Genomic DNA, 24597 nt, shown 5'->3' with positions numbered 1-24597 from the left:
CCCACATGTGCTTAGCTTTACCTTCATTCAGTTCCCATAACACTGAGCTGCAGGGCTGTGACGGTCACGTGTTTGAAAATGAACACCTTTAATAAACCAGAAACAATTCTCCTGCTGACTGAAAGCCCTGAAGACCACATGGGTCTTGAGAAGAGTTGGGTCAGGCCAAGGAGTAGGGAGGGAAAAAAACAGGTGCTTGCAAATAGATGTCACAGAGATGATGGAATAGATACTGGCACCCCTGGATGTTTGGAAGCTCATATCACACTTGGCTCCTGCTAAGTACGTCGCACTTAACACGACCAGCAATACTGTCGAAGAAGGAAGAGACAGGGAAACTCCAGAAGGCACGAAAGTGGTGTTTCGATGTTTTCCTCCCCTACCTCATACTATCAGCAATGCTCATCAGCCAAGGAAGGAAGGAGTCATCGTTCCATACCTGAGCGCTGAAGCACTTCCTCATGCCTGGGATGCAGACACATTCCTTCATATACCCTTAGAAGAACAGCACGTAAGTGGAGTTTGGTGCCAAATACCTGGAAGGCCCTTTAGCTTTGGAGTAACTTCACTTTCCTGAGGGAAGAGGCAGGAGCTAAGAGCAGGGTGAAGCTGGGAGAAACCCAACTCATGTTACCGTGTGCTTCTCTGTCCCATAACGCATTTGTTGTAGGCTTTTCAGGGAGGAAACACTAATCCAAGTGCTACACAACAGACTCGTTCACAATACAGACCTGCTGGTTGAGCCACAGAGCTGCACCACCTGTGTCATCCTAACAACGCTGCTCACAAGAGAAAGGATGAATCGCCCCTTCCCTGCTACACAACTGGTGTGGGCTGCAAATCAAAGCAAATCCTTCACAGTTGAGCGAGCACATACATGTAGGAGCACCTTTAGTTCATTTCTCTGGGATGTGCCTCGCATGCAAGCAGCAACCCTGTTGGGAGAGAGCTACAAATTGGTTTCTGGCCATTCGAGCAGAAATTTCCAAGGGACCGCACGGAGCACATCGCCATCACTTCTTGAGCAGAAAGGGGAGCACAAGACACATCTGTGAGGCTCCCTCAGAGTTACACTGGGTGTTTCAGACTGAATAGCCAACTGAAAGACAGAGTGAGAAGCTGAGGGGCCTGTAAGTGTCTCTGGGAGCAGACTCACAGAATTGTAGGGGTTGGAAGGGACCTCCAGAGACCATCGAGTCCAAACCTCCCTACCAAGGCTGGTTCCCTAGGACAGGTTGCACAGGGAGGCGTCCAGATGGGTCTTGAATAGCTCCAGAGAAGGAGACACGACAGCCCCCTGGGCAGCCTGTCCCAGTGCTCTGTCATCCTCACCATGAAAAAGTTCTGTCGCATATTGGTGTGGATCTTGCTGTACTCCAACTTGAGGCCACTGCCCCTTGTCCTGTCCCCACAGACCACTGAGCAGAGGCTGGCCATTTCCCACTGTGTCCCACACTTCAGATATTTATAAACATTGATCAGATCTTCTCTCAGTCTTCTCTTCTCCAGCCCAAGTTCCCTTAGCCTTTCCTTGTAGGGGGGATGCTCCAGGCCCTTAATCATCTTTGCAGCCCTCCTCTGGACTCTCTCCAGGAGATCCCTGTCCCAGAATTGGACACAATACTGCAGGTGGGGCCTGACCAGGGCAGAGTAAAAGCAGGTTGGCTCCCTGGAGAGCAGATCAGGACTGGCAGTGCAGTGGTCACAGGGCAGCATTTCCCAAATCACAGTTGATCCACATCCTGCCCCCAAGCGATTTTATCAGCTGTGCTTTTCCTCCTCCCAACTGCAACTCAGCTGTTCCCGAGCTACCATTGAAGCAGCACAGAGCCCTATTCCTTTTGCACGGAGCTTTTCCCGCTGAGATCTGTGTGCCTCCCCGCTGGGAAATGCTGCTGAAGGAAATACTTTGGGAATATGGGAATAAAGCAAGATACAGCCCCATGGCAGACAGGCGGCTTTCCACAAACGGACCACAAGACAGTAAGGAGCAGATACACTGTGGTGGGGACAGCATGCAATGGAAAGGGGAGAAGGCACGAAGTAACACTACAAGTGGACAGTGCAGTATAGCTACCCTGAAGTGAAGAATTCAAGCAGTTCTAGGTGAAAACCCTCCTCTGGTAACTAATCCCTTTAACTCTCTGCAGAGCAGGAAGAGATCTAGTGGCTGATGAGGAAAACAAGCCTGACCCGTGATGGAAAGAGAAACGGGCTTGCGAGCTAATTGAAATCAAAGGGAGATTAGTCAAGTGGACTTCAATTGATCACAAAACAATTGAAAACAGAAGTTTGAAGAATTCTGATGACACTGTGCAGCCAAGGAACCAAGTAACTTTTATGAAGCAGTAAGGGGCTGTTATGGACAGCACAGGGACTGCGCAGCTCAACAGAAGCGTTTCTGAGGAGGGTGCGATGCAAGCCCCTCGCTATCTGATATGCACAATGTTGGAGAGGAGCTGAAAGGATACCAGAGTGCTCTATTCTTATAACCAAATAATCCTATACATTGGCTTTCATAATCTTTCTGTGGTGAGCAAGTTCTCTTGCTTCTTTGATGTGTCATTTGGTTTCTGTGGCTCCCCCCACCACCTCCCTCCCAGCTTTTTTGCTTGGTTTCGCCACCCTCTTGGGTGCTGACAATTCACCACATCCAGAGAGGAGATGTGGAGCAAACCATGCTGGTGCTCATCACATTGCATTCCATCAGTGGCCTGGCTGGTATGTCCTGGCCACATGCTTAAGGGTTACATTCAGCATTATGGGGTCCAGAAGGAAATCCCTTTCTTCTGTCTCCCACTACCCTGCAGTATTTTTTGAGTGAAGCTAGCAGTTTCCATCACTCTTGCTTTCTTCCAGAGGAACAAGTTGCAGTTTTGGTCATTAGGACTTAAATTCGGTCAGTGCTTGGGTAGATTTTGTTGGCCATGCATAACAGTGGGAAGAATGGAGGTTCTGGGGACCCTGCTGAAGTAGGGCAACCCTTGTAGGCTAAACTGCAAACATGCGTGAAGATGGGACAGAACAGCACTTCTTAGTCTTAAAGACATTTAAAGGTGGGTCACAGGGGAAGTTAACAGTAGCGTTCATCAGCAAACAGCTCTGTAGTAACTGAAGAATAAAAGAATATAAATGGTATCCTTAAATAGCATGAGGAAGACACAATAGTGTTCCCAACATCCCCCCAAACCCACTGGCATCTATTTCACTGTTCCAGCTTCAATCCCAAACTCGCTTTATTCAACACTCTGGCTCTTCAAAGAGAAGTGCCTGTCTCTGCCACCGATCCGTAGGACAAGCGCACGACACGCAGCGAAAAGATGCTGAGACTGAAACTTCAAGGACTGGAGTTTCAGTGGGCGCATCCCTTCTACTCACAAGAAGCATTCCCCAACACTGATCACCAACTCCCTTCCCTAAAAAAAAAAAAAATATCAGTCTTTCCAGCACGACCTTCTTCCTCAAATCAAGAAATGAGAGCTGTCATCACCTGAACTCTTCCCACTTCCTTGACTGACATCACGGAATCTCAATTTTTCTATGATGTGTGATACATAAAACACTTCTCACAGAAACAGAGCTGGATACGATCCAGCAGTCTGTTTACTGCTGTGCTACACCTCCCTGAACGCTACCCTGATGCAAACAGACAGGCTACCACAGCTTACGATGTCATTCTGTGCTGCCTCTGAGGATGACATGTTGTTACATTACCATTTTTCAAAACAGAATTTAACCTTCCAAAAGTATACCAACGCAGCAGTACGCATTACATACGTATTACATGTCTGCAACCTTTTCAAGTTGCAGATTATTTTTCTCTCTCCACTCTGGATCACACCAAATGGACACAACTGGTTGAAAAATCAAGGCTGCACACACAGAGTAATTTCTTTTTTCCAGTGCAAGCTGAAAGAAAAGGAATAAAAAAAGGAAGAACTGTAGGGAACGATGTCCCAGAACGATCAGCTGCACTGGATTCAACCACTGCAACTTGGGAACTATGTAATTATGCATTACTATGCTTGCTTCTTTTTTCTTGTGACCTGCTGCATAGCTACTCCAAAGTAATTACCAGATAAGTCACTGAGTACAGATGCTGAAGACGGTTATGAAGGTGACACTCAGAAGAGCACAGACACCCTAGACCATTATACCAAGCAGCACGTGTCTTTAGATGCACTTTCAGATGCACGACCTCCATGTTTCTCCTCCTTCCCTCATACAGCTATATTCAGAAAAACCACAAAGACGCCAGTTTACATAAAATTATCTCACTCCATTTTATTTAAGATTTTCTTCTCCAGTTAGTAAAAGAAAGATGTGTCTCTCTTTATACATATGTACAAGTTCAGTTATAAAAATAGACAGCACATTCAAAGAGAAAAAAAGGCTTGGCATTTGTCTGATTCCCTCTAAATATCATATATACATGTGAATAGGAGGGGAGAGGGGGAAGTCTTTGTGAGTTAATTAAACACCACCTCCCCCTCAATTATCCCCTGCAAATCTTTTTAAAAATCAATCTAACTAAGCTCAGTTCTGCTATTTTCAGGTGTGCAAATTAGAGGCAGAGCCAACAGGAAGCACTCGCTCCACACTGAAGGACGCCAGGCAAAGGATTTGGGGTTGGAAAAAAATTATAATAATAACAATAATAATAACAACAAAAAAGTCACCTTCTGCTGTCACAGCCCAGACCTGCAACTCAGCTCACTTCTCTCTCAAGTGTTCAAAGTGCCCCGGCAGAACAGCCTTTTAATTCAATGTGTTGGACAGAAGAACTGCCCCACACCTAAATCTCAGTGCAATGCAGACAACGCTTACAGCAAAGCAAGGGGCTACAGGGAAGGGGGAGGTTGTGCATGGAGAACAGGGAAGGAGCAACCAGAGAATGAGAACACAGATGGGCACTGGCAGCACCACTTTCTGTAGGCCTCATGGGACACGGCCACTCGTCCCCACACACCGCAGCAAACAACCACGCCGGTATGTGTGATGACCACAACGATGAAGGGAAAACGCACTGGAGGGACAGTCAATGGATGGCTGGGATACAAGACAATTTTTCTTCCCAGGATTTGCTGAAGGGGGAACGGCACAGTTCTCTCACTCTCGGGACTGTTTGTCGTTGCTCCCCTCGCAGCACTGCAAGCTGCAGAACCACACTCCACTATGACGCAGTGAGAGAAGCAGCAGCAAACTTGCTTGGCACTTCAGCTTTCCCTCTTTCTTGAGATCTGGACAGAACCTTACTTTGTTTCTAAGCTTTTAAGAGTTCTGCACACCTCAAAAGTGACAGAAATCTCTCTGAACACAGTGTTTGTGCTGAGAACTCTGAAATGCTAACCAAACCACTGGCTCGTGATTTCTTCCACTGCATGAAGCAGAGGCAGTGCTGCTGCTGCTCTCATCTGGCCTGTCAGTGCTCCCTGTGCTCTGTGGCTCTGAACCTGTTCCTGACCGATGGTTCTGAAGAGAGCCCATTCCCTGGAAATCACTGAGACACCTTCCTTTGCATTTCAAACCTTCAGAGAACCTAGAGGCACCACACTAGAAGAATCCAAGATACTTGAATCCAAGAATTACACAGGATCTTCAGTGTAGCCCCTGGTTACACCCCTCAAATACACTGACCAGCCACCAGTACAGAAATGTCTTCTGACTCTACAGGATACCCCTGGGGTTCAGATATTGACTTCATAGAATAAAACTAATGCTGGGTTCCACCTCAGGCTGTAAGAGAGAAAGTATATTGGTGTGACTTCAAACACGCACAGCTGCGGGATACTACTCAAGTAGCCGGATGCTTTCTTGGGAATCTCTGTGTCTGTAAAACACAAGCTGACTCTCCCCCCCAGTTACCCCAGCCTCCCTTCCCTCCTTCTTGCAGCGTCTGCTAAGATAGTTTTTTGGAATACACGTAATCAAAGTGCTCACATAAACCACCCACTCCTGTTGTGCTTTGATTTTCTTTTCACACGCATGCCGGACAGCTAGGAGGCATTTGTTTGCATGCCTTCAACTGGCAGGGTGGTCTACTCTGAAAGCCAATGCAGTTCAGACAAGCTTTGGGGGTTCAAAATTACTACCGACCACCTGAGGTGTGGGCACCTTTGCTTTGCTTCCGAATTGGAGTTTCTGATATGAGACTGCTGGTCAAGTTTAAGCTTTTGTGGGTCCCACAAACACTGTTTCCTTTGCTCAAAGGGGAGCTCAAGGGAGAAGAGGTGCTTGAAGGTCCAAAATCTGCAAGTCCAGAAGGCCGAAGAATTGCTGTTTGTAGAGGGCTACTTGCAGACATGCCTAGCAACGGAAAAGAGAATCAAATTCCATGTGAGCACGTTATTACACTTGGGGCTCTTCAACAAGCAGCAATATACTAACAATCAGTCCTACAACGACCCAGTATTCATGACTTATGAGAGTTTAATGAAGAGTGATGTCCTTAAGACACAACATCTTGCAGTTGACACAACACCTTAAGACACAACACCTTGGGCCACCTTCAGCTGGTGTAAAGCCGAAGTTCCATCACCACCAGTAGCGCAGATTTTGGAACCCGATGCTGTAACTTCAATGTGACAGCAACGCAAGAAAGCCACAGTCACACCCATGGGATAAACAACACTATCTGATTTGTCTGGGTACCAAAATAAACAACAAGAGGAAAATCTTTGGTATGGGGCAGATGAAACTTCTGCAGGACTAGCCTTCTCAAGGTCAGCCACTGTTCAACTGGCTATACTCTCACACCGTTACCATGTCAGTCGGGTATTGCCTGGATCTCAGAAGATAACGGACAAGCAATACCAACACGGCATCGTTTTTCATCTATTTTTTGACAGACTGTAAACAACAATCACCCAAAATCATGTGGTTGGTTCTGCTCTGGGTAGTGTGCTGCTTCCCCGTCCCCACATACCTTTAGAGACACTGTACCCGTACGCCGCGTATGCCGCTGCAGAGGCCGCCGCAGCCCCTGCCTTGGCACCTGCCATTGCAGCCGCACTTCCCGCTATTGACTTCCGGCTTCTGCCTTTCCCAGTGCCACCTTTTGATCCACTGCCCGAACCTTTCGGACGACCCCGGCTTCGACCAGACTGGCCTCTCCCTGTGAGAGATGCGTCTTGCATTGAAACACCTTAACAAAAAAGAAGGTTAGAACAATAACTGCTATAGTATTCCAGGTGACTCAGGGGAACACATTATCATAAGTAACCACTATTTACATTAGTACCATCCCTATTAACTGCATTAACAGAGACACCGCCAGCAAGCAATGATCCCAGGGAAAGAAATTATGTATACAAAACTTCACTCTTCCTTAACATCATCTTATTAACTCCAACTACTTATTACTATGATTCCAACCCACAAATAGGTGGTGGATTCTAGGTTCTACTTCAGGATGAAGCATTTTCTTACTTGACAACGGATATGAAGTTTCTTCCATTTGCCACCTCTTGCCAAGAACTATGGGTCTACTTATTTCAGTGTAGAAAACTACATTAGTTAAAGCCATTTGCCACCATTTAAAAATTACAACTGCTCCAATCACCCGCTGGAAATAACCAACTCATCATTAGTCCAACAGCCAATTCACGGAAAAGCTTAGATATTAATGGTTCTGGGGTGTTTCTAAGTTGGTGACATGCACACAGCGGAAGGAGAGTCCCCTGTAACATGGGAACAAAGGACTAAACTTTTAAAGAGTAAGTAACACAGAAAAAAAGGAAAGTGTGGTGAATGGCAGACTATAAACAGATCTGCTACCAAATCGTGAGGCACTTCTCAAGGAAGAGGCCATTTTTTCCCCACATCTCACCAACCATGCATACACTCTGGTTAAAGTGCAGAAGATGCATCACTTAACCTAAGTCAATGTTTCATAAACATCAGCAGAAAGCCAAGGAAAGAGTACTGACCATTCATGGTATCTGAAACTGAGCCAGTAATGGAAGCAGGAGAGTTTGTTGCCCTTGATTGAGGTGCAGAAGAAGCTGGATCATCCACAATCACAAGCATATCACTGCTGCTCTCGTCGGGAGGAATAGAGCCCATATGTAATTCACTGCTAATGGATATCTAAACATGATGGAGAAAAAAAGCCATTAGCTTCTTGGGTTAGCAAAGGGAAGGGTACAATCAGAGGAACATCTTTAAAAGGCACACAGTCACAAGTAATCAATTGGTACTTGGTTCTGTTCTCTCTCATTTTCTCTAGGTGAGACTAGCAGCACAATCCATGATCTGCCTAAACACACCACACCCTCTATTTACGTGCTGAGCAGCAAAGATCTCCAGAAGCTACTTAATTTCAATTCCTAAAAGGAGATTTTAATTCAAGCAGCAGGAGAATAGTGGTCTCAGCAAAGATTTAAAACCAAGTAAGTTTAACTGCACATCTTCAACAGCAAGAGAGAAAACAATAGAATTCTTAACATGCTAATAAGAATCTTTGTCACAAAGAGAATAATGCAACAAAGAAATCTTAATCAACATGGTAGAAAACAAACTATATCTGTTGCTAAAATCAGTTTGCTATTCTTTATGAAAAACTGAAGGAAAATAAGATGCCTGCCACTAAGAACTTACAATTTGCATTCCAGTGGAAAAAAACCCACACCATTTCACAATCAGAAGCAAGGAAGGAAGCAGAGAAGGAGATGCAACTTACAAAGAAACTGAACATCAGGGAGCTATCTGAGGGAGTTGTTTGGTTTGGGAGCAGAAAGTAGGCACTGGTATGGAAGGCGGCACACAATTATAAATGAGAGAATGACAAAGGCAGGAAAAGGAAGAAGAAAGTAAGAAGAAAGTAAGTGGGACCACAGGCAGGAATGGAGAAGTTTCAGGGGCTCAAAGAGAGTCAGGGCATGAACTCACTGTAAGAAAAGGGAAGCAGAGAGCAAATGAATAGGGGAATAATGACATGTCAAATAACTTGTTAGCAGCTCTTATGTTTTCAATATATTATTGTCATTCCATGGTACACCTTCAAGACATCTCACTTCCCCATTACTTAAAGTTCTACACTAGCTGAGATAACTGAAACAAGGGTCCCGCGGGATGTAAGGCCACACTTGACATAGTACGCGGTTTAAAGCAGCAGTGGGTCTCACCTCACTGAAAGGGCTGGGCATGGCAGAGTCTACACTAATGAAGGAGTCGTCCCCATCAGCAGACAGGTTGGAGTTATCAGCCGAGGGAACAAACGGGATCACAAGGTTCATGCCCTCTTTCTTTCTCTTCCCATCCAATTCATCTTCCTTCTTCTTCTGAAATAAATAAAACAGTACGAGGAATGAAAAAAGACAGTAAAACAGAAGAAAGGGAATGAGCAACCCAAAAATATCAACATCTAAGGTGGTAATAGAATTCAAGGAACGCCATGTCCAGACTTTTCCCAAACAAGTTTCTGAAGGATACAGTAACAGACCCCTTAAAAGCTCCTCTTTTACATTTAGGTAGTGCTTGGTTTTTGTTTTTCTTTCTAAAATAGCTGGAATGAGGGACAATTACTCTTACAGAGTTACTTTGATTTCCATTACAGTTTGGAGCAAGCCTGGAATTCTTTACCATTACAGAGAATTCCAGCTAATGCAGAATATTCATGAACTAGTTTGAATAATCTTTTTTAGACATCATCTTCCCTTGTTCCACAGAAGCCACATAGTCATATGGGTTCTATCTGTGTTGTCTGTAGACAGTGACTACACTGTAGACTACTAGTAGACTGGTATCTACAGGGTTGTTAGGGTGTGCAGTACTTCCTATTCGACAAGTTGCTAATGATATTAAAATACAGATAATTAAGCATTACATATTTTGTAATATCACCCTCCCATGTACAGAAGTGCCACAGATTGATGTTCAATGGTGAGGGGAAGATGGCTTTCCTCATTAGATTGTCGTTGCTTAAAATGTCTCCCCATGGCCTAACAGTGAGCTCATGGGCTCCACAGCAGGCACGGGCAGCCTCTTTGCACCCAGGTACCTTTTCAGCATACTTCTCCCTTTTACGCTTCCGTTCCTTCACTCGATTTGTTTCTTCTTGCTGTCGCTTCTCTTCTTGACGCTGACGCACTGTCAGGAAAGAAATACAAAGCTGTGACTGCTGGAAAGACATTTCATACCCTTCTGTGAATCTTGCAAGAAATTCTCGTTCTAACAGAACTGCAAAGAAAAGTCAGCTGTATTAAAACACGCTGAGCATGCTGCTGCACCCAAGCTCTTCCTATCCGATTACTAGAAAGCCTTAGAGTGAAATTCTTCTTTCAGACAAGATAAAAGCGTCTACCTCCAATCCAGCTTCAAAAGTATCATGAAACACAGCATTTTTACTAGTACTTTTCTTGTTGTGACCAATGTAATTCTTGTCAAAGCTTTGTCATTCAGGAACAATTTAACGATCCTGAATGAGTGCCAACAACAACTTTATCACATCATCATGTTTCTCGCACAACGTCACCTTTCAGCTCAGCAGCGATATGAAACAAACTTGTACTAACAAGAGTTGGCAATAGAAAAAGAGCCAGGAAACAGAAGTTGTTATCAGCAATACATGTGTTGGTAGAGATAAAAACATGGATTTCATAAGCTAATGAAGTGGAAGATGGGGAAAATGCTGCAACACGAATTTCACGTACATTTCTTTTCTAGTTCCTCATCATCCAGCAGAAGGCTGACCACCTCTTTTGGCTTCAAGGTGTCAGGCTTGAAATTGCCACCTGAAATCACCATTCGTTGGATCTAGGAGGAAACAAACAATAGAGAGAAAAGGAAAAATTACTCAAAGCAGACAAACCATTCTCACTACCCTTTTCACTGAAAGCCAGCCAAGAAAAGGTGCCAGCGCATCTGTGTAAGTCAGAATTGACTCAACTTCTCTACCATACCAAAGTTAGTAGCCAAATTTCAGGAAGGATTTACTAAGAACATAAAAATCAGTAGATGTCTCAGTTTAAGCAATTCACTGGACTTTTATTACTGCAGCTGTATTAAAAAAAAAAAAAAAAGAGAACCAACTTTAGCATAAACCAATTTTGATGATTTGGATTACTAGCAAAAAAAAAAAAAAAAAAAAAAAAAAAAAAAAAAAAAAAAAAGACTGCACTTTATTTTTAGGTTGATATTGGGTGACTCTAGTGCAGTATCCTAAGGCAAATGGGTTAATTTCAACAAGAGAAACTTGAAAGCATTCAGCTGGAGATGCTTCAGTTGCTGCAGCACCATGATCAGCATCTAATTACAACAGAAGCTAAAAGAAACCCTGAGGACAAAAGCCATCTGAGTGTTGTTTATAGGATACCTACTGCTATCAAAGAAAGTGAATTTGCCAACAAAGCATCAAGAGGTTTAAAGTTTCTAATACATTTACTGCTTGATGCTGCTGGACACTCAACTCTTCTGGCAACTCTCATACCTCAAATAATTTCCACTTGACTACCAACCAGACTTCTTTTAAAAAAAAGTTATCAGCTGTTGTATAACAACGTAACATGAGAGGAATCAGTAGCCCTGACACAGCAAAAGACAGATGCTCTAATCTTCAAGAAGCCCAAAGAGTTTCATTGCATTATAAGAAATACTTTTAATGAAGTCACAGAGTAAATAATTCGTTTCTTCCTCATTAATATAATGCAGTTGTAATGCTGCTGAGTTAGGGACATGGATTTATTTGAACACAGACATTTTGGCTTCTCTTCTGTCTCTTTGCAGATACTTTTTCTGTTTGCTTACTCAACTGATATATGTGTTTTCTGATACCATTTCTGTAACTTCTTGTTCCAGGCCATTTCTTTATTCCTACCTCACTTTTTTCCTTAGCCCTTTGTAAGATGCGCTCCTCAATGGTGCCTTTGCATATCAGCCGGTACACTGTGACTTGTTTCGTTTGACCCAGCCTGTGTGCCCGGTCCATGGCTTGCTGGTCTACTGTTGGGTTCCAATCACTGTCATAGAAAATTACCTGCAAAAGAGCACCCCAACAGGAGGGATAAATAAAACCAAACACTGTGAGCTCCTGGTGATTAAACAAACAAGTATCCAATACACTGATGAAACTAGGAGTTCTGCTATAAACCCCACAGTACTACCACCCCACTGCAGGCTGTATTAACCCTAGCTTTGCCCAGTTCCATGAAGTCTTTCCCACTGCACTTCAGATGAATTCAAACTAACAATCACTCTGAATGTGTCAGCTTCCACAGAATGTCTTTAGTTATCTTCTTCAACAAATCTGCTTTGAAGGCACAAAATTCCTGTTTCTCACCACAGAAAATCCCTGTCACGTAACTAGAGGCTAACCACATCACCAACCCATTTTAATGTTACTTAAGAAAAAGCTTGTCACGTCAGAATTTCACACAAAAATTAATACTCCAAACGTTTTCTCTCTTTCCAGCCTAGACAAAGTCAAGTCTAGTCTAACACTTCTAGTGCTTTTACTACAAAAAAACTGACACACCACTTTGCATTCCCATTGCCCTACCATTCCAGTAGTACTTCATGCACAGTGTGCATTTACAAGCAAAGTATTCACAAAGTGACAAAACCACAGAACTAAAAATGCTCGAGTAAGGAGCCTGCCTGTGTTTCCATTTTCAACCCTGAACATCCTACAAGTGCTTCTTTCTTCAGATCTGTTTGAAGTGCCAGCAAGATATGATGGGGGTGATTAAAAATAAGAGACAACTACATCTTGGTTTTGATTCAGAAATCTTTGGTTTTGTGTGGCTAAGGATTAGGGTCTGTCTAGGGGTCAAATCTGCGCACACACACAAGGTACAAGAACAGCAGCTACTGAAGAGATAAGGTCAGTATTCCTTCCCTAGTGATTGGTGGCAGCTGCTCTAGAGGGCACATCTCTGCAATTCACCTACATCAGGATGCCTTTGCACCTCAGGGCAGTAGGGAAGAAGCAATTTATACTTCCTGACTAGCTGATATTCAGCTACAAATGACTTTGTACTTTTAGAGGCACTGCGTCATTCTGTGCACAGAAACAGGGGTAACACATACCTATTCTATTGATTCCTTGGCAGGTGAACTGTGAGAGGCAACAGTCACACATGAAACACACAAATACTTTCACCATATGGAAGTATTACTTCCATCTATTGACCACTTTGGTCACCCAGCTCTTTTCTAGATGCTGGTGCTGAAGTACACGGGCAGAATCACAGTATTGCTGGGTTGGAAAACCCTTTGAGATAAGTCCAACCATACTCATCCTCTACTAAGCCATATCCCTGAGCACCTCATCTACCCATCTTTTAAATACATCCAGGGTCGGTGACTCAACCCCCTCCCTGGGCAGCCTGTTCCAGTGCCCGATAACCCTTTTGGTGAAGAACGTTTTCCTAATGTCTGATCTGAACCTGCCCCGGTGCAGATAGTTCCAGACAGTTCCAACTGCAACCAAAAACTGCATACCACGCGTCAAATATTCCACAACTTTACCACCAAGGTAACACTACATTGTACATATAAGCAAAGTAAAGTATGGTTATGCAATCTCATTATGTGAACGGCAGTACTGAAAATATTGATCAGCATGGCTAAGAATGGCAACTTTCACACAGGAAGACCAATATTCCTATGTAAATTGTGAGGCTGGGAGGCAGGAGATGAGCAGCTTGGGAAAAACAGTGGTTGGAGGCACATGAGGCAGGAAAAGCAAAGATATTTATACTGAAAACCAAATGTCAGTACAGTAATTTTTTATTCTGCATTACTTTACCAAACTTCACCTACCGTATCAGCAGCTGTGAGGTTAATGCCCAAGCCTCCAGCTCTTGTGCTTAACAGGAACACAAAAATGTCATTCCTGTAGAGGAAAGATAATGAACTATTTGTGCATGATGAACAAGGAATAACCACCACAGAAGTAATTCTTTTTGACCCATATAAAGTGACCAGGGCCATTTCTAGTACTTGAATTCGTCAGAACATTTTTTGCAGTTTATGTTCAAGAAAAAACCCCACACATATGAATGAGAGAAGTTAATCTACAAATCAGGACCACTGGAACACACAAACATTTAGTCTGCAGTAGCAGCTTATTAATCTCTATCAAAACAAACCAGTGTTTGTTTATCTTGCCCACATTTGAAATTAAGATTTCACATGGATGAATAACAGTTTCTTTTTTCACAGAACTGATCAATGTTTAAAAAATACCTTGCCTTAACAATGCTCAATTGACAAAGAAAGACAAATAAACGCTGAAACTGTGTTGATGTAAGTTTTGTTCTAAATTTGGTGCTTTGAACGGAACAAACAACTGGGGGGGAGGGCGGGGAGAGAATAGTCTTAATATAAAAGCAAAATGGCAAATATAGGGGTACATTAGAAAAGGACAAGGGTCTGCTGGCACAAAATGTTAAGTCCTTTGGTCTAAGAACTTCTCAGCTCTAGCCCTAATTGTGTTGCTAATTCAAAATTCTAATCTTTTATGTCTACTTTTCTAATCTGTAAAACGAGGATAAATTGATTCATCTCCAGACAGTCATGTAACAATTCAGTTGTGATTGACCATAAAATGTTTTAAGGATGACTTGTAGAGAGCACTAATGATCAGATACTGCACAAGAGCAATTCATTTCACTCTAATATAAATCCTTTGAAGTAAGCTGTCTGCCAGTGAGCTCCATCATTACTGCACACATGCTGTCCTTCCCACCTTGAAGCAGTTTCAGGTTGCACTAACTGTATTATTACACTTCTTGGGATTCCTCAGATGACTTGAAAATCAATGACAAACCAGTGGACGTGGCCCTCTAGACAAAGGCCCTACTGGAATATGGATCTACATTTCACATCAGGCTTCAGGAAAGCCACCTCTGAACACCTCCTTAGGAGATCCACACACCCTAATGCAGTCATCCTAGTCCACCAGATGTAGGGATGCTGGCTGCTAAGTGTCCTGGTTTTGATCAGGATGGAGTTAATTTCATTTGTAACAGCGGATGAATGCTGTGTTTGAGAGTAAAATGGGAGTACTGCTGATAACACCCTGATGTTTCTAGTTGCTGTCAGACAGTCAAGGACTTTCTCAGCTCTTCATGAGAAAGGAGGGGCGAAGCCAGGACAGGTGACCGAACTGACCAAAGAGAGTATTCCACGCCAGTTACGTCCTGCCCAGGATATCGGGGGCTGTCGGGAGGAAGGCCTGGGGCGTCTCCGGGACGCGCGGTTCGTGGGGGACGGTCGGGTTCTGGGACGGCTCTGGGTGGCACGGCCTGAGTTGTGTGGTTTGGTGAGAAACTGCATTGTGTATCAACAGCTTCATATATTTTGCTTTGAAGTCCTGTTAGTATTGTTACATTGTATCTTTCTGTTATCTTAGTAAACTATCCTTATCCCAACCCACGGGCCTCTTAATTTCTTGATCTTGGGGTTATTTGCCCCTTTCTCTTCCTTTTCCCTTCCCTTACTTCTCACCCCCCTTCCCCTTCCCTTTAACCTGCTCTTTTCCTTTAAGGAGCAGGCAGCTGCGTGGATCTTGGCCCTCAGCCGGGTGAAACCACCACACTAAGAGAGACATAAATCACCTCAATAGCTAACTTAGAATAACCCTCTAAGCCCAACAATCCCTTACATAACTGCAGAAGGTGGGGCACACCAATCAGGTACGTGCACCAAGCCCTAGCTGCAGCCTGAGGAGTCAGGCAAAACGGGCGGCAGTTGCTGACATTCAATGGCACTTCTAACATAGCACCCACAGAAGGAGGAGACAGGTCCACATGTAGCATGACCAAGTACTGATGAAAACTCCAGTGGTAACAGGGAAATCAGGCTGTGAGCCTCACTAGTGCCACAATGTGGGGTCAGCAGTATTTAGAAGTGTTTAACACCATGTGAACAGGTTTGTGCATACAAAGCACAGTACCAGTAAGGTTGACATGACAACCTAAAGAGATTGACATGCTTTGGAAAGTGGCAGAGCAAGGTCTTCTGTTTAAGAGAGGGCACTGTACAACCCCACATCCTTTTGGGGTGTGCAAAATTAGTAAAGCACCAGAAACTCTTGTTGAATGAGATACATGGAACATTTCCTTCTTGATTATGTGTAGGCAGCCTGTCCTTCAGAGTCCCCTCATTAAATCTAAAAGGTCTTTCTTGCCCTTCCTGGAGGAAGTGTGGGAGTATTACATGCTATTACACATATGCTAGTTCAACTCAACAAATGTAAAAAACTAAGGGCTTTGGAATCCATATTCTTGAAGGGCAAGTGGAACCATCTCCTTAGGACTCAAACTTCAATACATTCCCAAGTATCTATCATGGAAACCAGACTCTCAAAGAACCCATTCTGGTGCAGGGTAAGATTTCACCCTGCCCTCCCCCAAGGAATTACCAATATGAAAACTACAAATTAACACCATCCTGAGTTTGGCTAAACCACAACAAACACACATAAAAAAATGTGTCAAGAACTCTAAAATTAGAAAGGCTTCTGGCAGTCCAAAATCTAAGAGTACCAAAATTCACCCTGAGCTATGGGCAGCTGGGAGGAACTGAAGCAAGGCTGTCAGTCTCCAAACTTTATCTTGCAGGTACAAAGCCAAAGGAGTCAGCAGGTGCCTGTTTGCAAGGTAGGTAATCCTTGGCCAGGACACCTTTTCACTCCCACAACAGTGGAACGTACATGTAGGGAGTCACCTGAACATCCAGCTGTGAAATGCTTCTGGAAATGCAGTATGAGAAGGAAGGAAAGTACACAATGCCACAGCCTCCAGGAACAAGTTATCATTCCATAGCTATAGATTTTCAGCACCCTGCTAGGATATCCTGCAGGGTAGTTTAGTCTCAGTTAGGCTTTCCCCCCCCCTCCCCGTAAATTTTCCCATAAGTAAATCACATAGAAGAGGAACTTAACTAACATTTTAACAGACTTGTTTAGACTGGCTGACCAGTATCTCAATGGGATTTCCTGCTGAAATAATTTTTCTTCAGTCATTCTACTGATTAATGAACTCAAATTACATTCATTAATAAACCCCAAATTTCTTCATTTCTTTTGGCTCAAGGACCTTACAGGAAGAAGGGTCAGAAGGACATCATGCCCTGCAAGGAACCCGTTTCTGACATGTGGAAACAAGGAGAAAGGTGCTGCATGGTTCTCTCCCGGTATTCAGCACATGTTCTTCTCAAGTTTTATTGCTCTGAGGAGCTTGCTAGAACATTCATCACTGCAATGTAGTCCTTCAGCCTTATGAAGCAGTGGCCTGAAAGACTATACATGGCTTCCCCTCCTATCTTCTGAAGCTTGGGACTGCTATCCCAAGGGCTGCTCTCTAGTCTAGAATGCTGCTTTCAGCCCACAATAAACGTTCCATGATCCTAACTTCTCTGAAAAAGTGACCTTCTTACAAATTCACATCAACATCCAGGAAGGGTAACCTTATTGTGCACTATCATACTGGAGTGACAACCTATCACCTTGTGGTTAATTAATAACTATTTTAATTTAATAATTAAAAATACGCACCCCAGTGGAGACAAAGTTATACTGATTTTTAACTTAAAATATGATTACATACTTTTCTTTCCTCACGTGCTCATAAAACCAGCAATAATCCATTTTGTTTTACTAAATGAAGGGTTCACATATCTTACTATCTAATAAAATACCCATTTTATCACTTCTGTATTAGTTTAAGGTTTCTTAAAACAGGCTTAAATGGCTTGTTTTGCAGAAAACTAGGTCACTTACAAAGCTCTAGCATATGCAAGAGTTTCAATCTCATCTTCACAGTTTCAGCTGTAAGAGCACATAATAACCCACAACCATTTGCTGCCTTTCTACTGTGCTTCCTTATAAGCAACAGTGTATCTGGAATAGGAAGGACAATAGGTGGACACATTAAAGTTGCTTTCAGTACTGTTTCACAGATGACAAATTCACGAATACAACTGGGTTCAGTCTCAACACCAGCAACTCCTAGTCAGAAAACCATGTTGAAACCGTTTCAGGTAAATGATATCCATTTGGTATCAGGGAAGACAGATTAAGTGCAACTTTCATTTATTTCCATTACATTTTATACCAACTCTCTATGTATAGACAATTTAGCACAGAAGTACCTTGTAAAATACATTACCTGTTCTGAAAATCTGCTACCATGTCCCTTCGTTCAGAAATCTTGGAGGAACCATCCAATCTCATGTAGGTATGTTTCCTATAAACCATGTATTCCTGCAAAGAACACACACCAGGAAAATATAGTTGGTCTTGAAACCATTCAATCTTGATTTTCTCAGAAAAAAAACCCCAATAAATCCAGGAATTTCTACTTATATATTAAAAAAAAAAAATCCCTAAACATCATCATCAAATATGCTATGAGCAATCTTACGTAAGCAATACTTTATAACAACAGAGATTTGGAAATTGAAGCTATTCTGTATGTCGTTTTTTGTGTTTCATGTAAGAGGTAAGTAATGATGTCAGTTCAGAGCTGGGGACACATTTGCTGCATGGCAGGCAATGTTACAGTACGTGGCTTTTTCTGGAAATAGGAAGTTTGTTTTCACAAAGTCTGAATTTTTACTACATTCCTGGGCTCTTGCTGTGTAAGTGAATCTTTCCTAACAAGCCAGCTGTACCTGCTTTCCCGGCAACTTTAAACCACCAGGCTAACACTTTTAAAAACCTGGTACTGTACACTGATGCTTCACCTGGCTACTAAGGAGCCTGTGAATCTCACTGCGCTTTGAATGTAAACCCAGTGTGTCGGCACACAGCTCGTGCCAAGCAACATGCCAAACCACTGCCTGGGACACAGCTCAAAGGGCATCACCAGGAAAGCTGCAGGCAAAGGCTTTTTCCAGTGAGACTCATCTTTTGTGTACGAAGCGTTTTCTGACACCTGTGCAGCTACTGATAAAACATGAATGGCACAGAAACCTCTTCAGGCTATAGGAACATCCTTCTTGAGTTTCTTTGGAAGGATACACTCAGATATGTTAACTGTGTGATCCTTGGCTGAGGAGGTGCAACTCATACTGGTTACATCCGTTAGATTTAACCCTTGTGGTGGTGCATGTGTCTTTTGGAGATGCTGCGACCGCAAACGAAGGCAAAAAGGAAACAGATGGTGCTTTAGCAGCAAGAACTATTGGATTCATCTTGCTCCAAGCTGCAGTGTTTAGCAGATACAGAACTGATGTGCTGTGAGAAGACATGGCAGCACTTGCATTATAATAAACCTTCCGACAGTCCCCTGCTCAGTTCCTCCTTCAGGGCTCCTGCTCCTTTTTTGTTCTGCTTCACTACTGCAGAGAAGGTGCCAGAGCTGCCATACTGTAAGGAACTTGGGAAAAGAGACTGCTGTACTGCTCAAAGCATGGCAGATGAAGGAGAAAAACAGGGAAATAAAATTAACAATGTGGAAATGGCCAAAGTCACACTTGGTCCACTGCCACAGAAACAGAGCTCCTGGCTAGTATGATTTCTGGAGTACAACAACAGAAGTTTAAACAAGAGAACAGCTACTTCACCACAGACATTCAAGCCCAGATTTACAACTGATTTATTTAATTTCTGAGAGGTTTCTGTCACCAACTAAAACCAGAGCGGTACAGTCATCAATTAGGCACTACATGTCCTTTCTCCAGATTTGATCAATTGTTTTCCTATTATCACAAGCTCTTTTCCTTCCATTTCTCTGCTACTGCCTTTATTTGCCTTTATGATGGTTTGATCTTTCAAGATCTTTACTTAGTCTTCCCTCATCTCACTATTAAGCATCTCTTCATTACTGACTTCTAAACAAACCTCAGCACAAAGAGAAAACAGCTTCTTTCATTCCATCAAGTGCCTTTGACCTTATCCCAGGCCGTAGACATTTCCACTAAGGCATAAATTACAGAACAAGCTATTCTATATGATGCACTACTGGCAGTCATGGGTTGTTCCCTCCACACCCCACCCCCCCTCCCCAAACTAGCCTAGCACATTAGCGCTTAGCTAATCATCTATTCAATGCTGCCTAACAGGTTTGGTTCTGCCCCATCCACTTTCCTTTTTATCAAGGATACTTTGCAGTAATTTAACAGCATTTATAGGAATCACCCTTGTTTGTGAACTGGTTTTATCCAGTGTTTTCCAATAATAATATTAGTAATAACAACAATGTACAGTCTTTCAATTAAAAATAAAAAAGTGCAACTTGTATTACACTTGTCAGCAGTTTAGTGCTTTGATCACTAGCAGAAATGGTGGGCTTTTGCCTTAACAAAAAAAAAAAAAAAAAAAAAAAAGAAAAAAAAAGAGAGCACTCTGATGCCAAAGAAACGATTTAAGTAGTGTTATACCTGGTCTCTACTGTAATTGTGGAAGGTACTTGATGACTGCTCCTTTCTCTAGTTCCCACAAGGAGTGGTGGGGTGGGGGAAGCCTCACAGGAAGGCTTTAATCTCACGGAGGTACTGATACTAGTCCTGCTTGTAAAAGCTACCTACCAATCTTGTTTAGTGTAAGGGGTCACCATGCCACCAGAGGTATCAATCTAGGAAAAAACAATGAAAACGGCCCTGGCAACAGGGCACCTCTACAGGAGAAGAGCAGCGTGCAGGGACTCCAGCACGGTACGAACGCGGGGCTGGTAAAGTCAGCGGCCCCAGCTCTGACAGGGACACTTTCCCAAAAACCATAATACGTTTTCCCTTCGTGTTATTTCACAGTCCAAACTGAGGACTCTTGTGGTTTAACTTTTGATAGAATATAACTAAGGCATTTTACTTCATGCAGAATAATGTGTCCCCATATCACCCAACTCCAATGTTATTCCCACTGAAATTACGGCCAACTGCTGTACTGTACAGGAGAAAGCAATCACATTGAGAAAAAACAAATGTGACAATCTTAAAAATTTTGAAATGCACATCTGCATGAAATGAGAGTACTGCAATCACACTTTATCCCTTTCTGTTGAAAGAAAATAATGTTCCTCTCTGCATTTCCATCTGCCATTTTACAACAGCTGAATTAAGCAGCAGTTCTTCAGCTGAAGCTAAATCAAACAAACATGGTTTTATTACTTTGTAAACAATGTGCTTTGTGGTCTCTGCCCTGCATCGATTAGGTCAGCATGGTATCGTAGCAGTTACGCTGACAGAGTCAAAGTTCTATTAAAAGAAACAGGACATCTTACGTTCTTTTCATATTCAAGCAGGAAGAAGGGATAGATTTTGTTATCTCTGGTCAGTAAAAGAAAGAGAAGTATTTACTGCTACACAACTTTGTATTTTCTTGCAAACTGAGTCTTCACTTGATTTTTAGCTTGTTTAAGTCCAGCTTCTGTTCCACAGGTGCAGAAAAGGAGAATCAGAAGGCTTGGCAGCTGGCTGCTTTGGGTAGTAAAACCCAACAAGTAAAGCTGAGCAGTTAGGAGGTGGAACAGCAAAACGGCATGCTCCCAAGCCTTTAAAAAGGAATGCTAACAGAAAAGAGACACACACTGCACTCTCAGCTTTATGAGTTTCATGGTGTAACACAAGGTGTCAACAAACCTGCACTGTGTCCAGCGTATGCAAAAAGAGAGACATAGGAAGCAACGCTGGGCAAAGGGCCAAGGTACAGAACTGCAACGACGCAACTTCTGCCTTCCCTTACAGCAGCAAAAACAAAACTCAGCTTGTGATTTGTTACTGAACTGTTAACTGCTGACCTTAAAATGCACTCCTTCCTGCTCATACAGGACTCATGATGTAGGCTCCTCACTTTTTTTTGTGATTTACTGTGGAGAAGACAGTATCCCATGTCAAACACTGCTGCGGGAGCCCATGTACACTCAGGACTAATGGCCCACAGCGTCACAGGATCTCAATGTTTTAGCAATACTGAAGTATTGCTATACTGGCAAGTTATACCGGCAAATGCAAGTATTTTCTCACCTCTGTATTCACAATCCCTCTTCCTTTCAATGAAAGGGCACACGGGCATCAAATGAAAACAGAAGGCATTGGTTCAAAACCAGCAAGAGAGGACAGTTAAGCCACACTAACCCCCTGCCACAGGGCAGTGCAAGCAACAAAAAATTTACAAAGACTCGAGATGCAACCAAACAATTTCATGGCAGCAGAATCCATTCAGGATGGCTGCATATACAGAAGACACATCTGGCTCTGAAAGCTCTTCAGGTGCAAACTGCTGGACACTGAGAGAGGAATTGTGAAATGTCACTTTGTCTAGAAAAAATTACATTTTCCCCATGCCATCTGCTGTTGTACACCGGTGGAAGCATGACTCTAGACCGGACCTCAGGTTTAATTTTGTATAGCACCTCTTACGTTCTCATATTAATGCATCTATCGGGTATCCTTCGGTATAATAATTTCACATTAGGTGTGTTGCATCCAAATTATATTATTTTCTCAAAAAACATTGTTGATGCATCTTCAGAATTAGTCTTCTGTAGGGTACAGCTCTCTTACCTCCAGTAAATCAATCATCCGTGTCATCTGGGAGTAGATGAGAACTCTGTGCCCTTGAGATTTCAGCCGGGTCAACAGAAGATCAAGAGCGTGAAGTTTTCCACTGTCAGTGATCAGACTCTCCTTGTCTAAAAAGAAATGGAAAGAGAGCAAGTAAATAATAAAGCCAGAACAGCTCCATGCAGCAAGTTAACTTCCAAGTTTTAACACCATGTCAGAGCTAATCCCTAAAAGTAGAGTTGTGATGGAAAAAACGACAACACCCCTTCTGGCTAACACAATCACACTGCTGAGAGTAACTTTTGCTTTGCTTGCCCACTTGGCAAAATGTCACCACAGGCCGATGTCCTCATGAGCATGGACTCAGTCCTTTTCTGGACAGCCATTTCCCTCATCTAAGGATGCAAGCTGACCCGATCAACAACAACATGACTTCACAGTTGACATTTTTTCTCCACATGTTAAAATGTTGTCTTTTAGACCTGCTGCTGAGCTTTAGACTTAGCCTCCACAGATCTAGTTTCAAGATCAAAGCCCTCACCAAGATGGAAAGTGAAGAACAGTTCTCTAGATCACTGTAAAATAACAGCCTCTTCACGGCTCTGTCTTAATTTTTCTCTTTCCCTGCCCTTTGCTTTGTTTGGGTTTTTTTTTGTTTAAGAAATGTTTCCAGATGGCAATCTTTTAAGTCACTTCAGATTTCATACTTCATGTCCTCTCTATTCCAGCACTGCTCATGAAGTATTTTTCAGGAAGGAGATCTTCCTGTTTGTACATTCTGTACATAAACTTCAGTAAACAATACATTACTGTTGAAAGAGGATGAAGAAAAATTTTCTTCCAAAAAAATTATCTGTTGGAAAGGCCACTGATGATTCTTTATTCTTTCGGATGTCTGAATTTAGGTTTACAGCCAAAACGGAAGGTTGACAACTGCAGATGGTGCAGGCTAGTACAGAGCCCAAATATTTTCAGTGTGTCTAGTAGGTACCATTCCTTACTCTAGTAGGTAACACTGCAGCACCCTTCTCCTTCTGCAGAATGAATTAAATGATGGGCTGAAGAAAACCTAGCTTTCTGTAAGGCAGTTAATTGTCTTGCACAGTATTACGACTTTTAAAAGAAGTATATAAAAAAGCTAATCCATTTATCTGACCACGATGCATTTTAATAGAGCTAAAACTGAGTTCATACTAGTGGAATGGAGGAGTACAGGTCACAGAACAGCACTCCTAAAAAGATCTTGCAAGCACAGCAGGCAACTCAGCCTATGAGCACCCAAGCGCAGTGATGCAGCACAGAAGGCTAAGTTTAACTCTTGCACGTGCAACCAGGGGTTTTTGCTGAGAAAAGCAGGAATGTAGTAGTTGTGCTGTACTTAATTCAAAAGATCACTTGAAATAACACACCCAGGTTTAATACACCTTTCAGAAGGGGTTTAAAAACCAGGAAGCGTACAGGAAAAATATCCAAGATTTCAGTGTGTTATAAAAACTTTTCCTGCAGTAAGGGAGTTCAGAAATATGACCCATTTCAATTTTTCAAGGCTCTTTTGGATGAAGGTTTTTAACAACAGAAGAGAACTTTATACTAGCAGAGAAAGGCACAGTATCCAGTGGCTTGTTTAAACTGTAAAAACAACACATGCTTCCCTCTAATCCTTCCAATAGTGAAGAAAGACCAGTGAGCAACACTTTTATCCAGAAACGTGGTGAATTCTTCATCGCTTTAGTATTTCACTCAAGATCTTTTTAAAAAAAATATCCTTTGGCTTAAACAAACAATGGACTTGATGCTGGAACTAGTAGGTTCTATATTAGGACCTCAGAAAATGCAGCCAACAGTCCTGCTTTCTGAAATACAAAGAATTGTGACTTGTCAACATCACTTATAATTATTAGCTATTCCATTTGGACCGTAAGGCAACGCTGTGAACGCTCTCTCCTAAGTTTAGAGTCACGCTCCTGGCAAGACCTAAGAATTCAAGACAAGAGAGCTCTGCTCTTGCTTGCTTGTCTGCCTATCCACACAGTCAGTGTTGCTCTCCCTTTTGATGGTGATCTTGCTTTGCCTGAAGCAAGTGCCACATCATTGTTTGATCCATTAGCACGGAATCATTACCTTACAGAATCAGTCCACTACAGTCAA

General features: G+C 42.8%; 1 protein-coding gene across 1 annotated transcript in view; it reads right to left on the bottom strand.

The window, feature by feature from the left end:
* Window positions 1-6068: 6068 nt before the first annotated feature.
* Window positions 6069-24597, bottom strand: part of INO80 (INO80 complex ATPase subunit) — a 67729-nt gene continuing 49200 nt past the window's right edge. Inside the window, exons 27-36 of the mRNA XM_084262825.1 lie at window positions 22450-22577; window positions 18114-18208; window positions 13762-13834; window positions 11816-11974; window positions 10653-10755; window positions 10001-10089; window positions 9126-9281; window positions 7929-8088; window positions 6926-7144; window positions 6069-6306 (exon numbers count right to left, since the gene is read on the bottom strand). Coding sequence (XP_084118951.1) covers window positions 6089-6306; window positions 6926-7144; window positions 7929-8088; window positions 9126-9281; window positions 10001-10089; window positions 10653-10755; window positions 11816-11974; window positions 13762-13834; window positions 18114-18208; window positions 22450-22577 — 1400 coding nt within the window. The 3' untranslated portion in view covers window positions 6069-6088. The remainder of the gene's footprint in view (window positions 6307-6925; window positions 7145-7928; window positions 8089-9125; window positions 9282-10000; window positions 10090-10652; window positions 10756-11815; window positions 11975-13761; window positions 13835-18113; window positions 18209-22449; window positions 22578-24597) is intronic.

This window comes from Gallinula chloropus, assembly GCF_964237585.1.
Source record: "Gallinula chloropus genome assembly, chromosome: 4".
Classification (NCBI taxonomy): domain Eukaryota; kingdom Metazoa; phylum Chordata; class Aves; order Gruiformes; family Rallidae; genus Gallinula; species Gallinula chloropus.
This window is presented reverse-complemented; position numbering and strand designations above follow the sequence as displayed.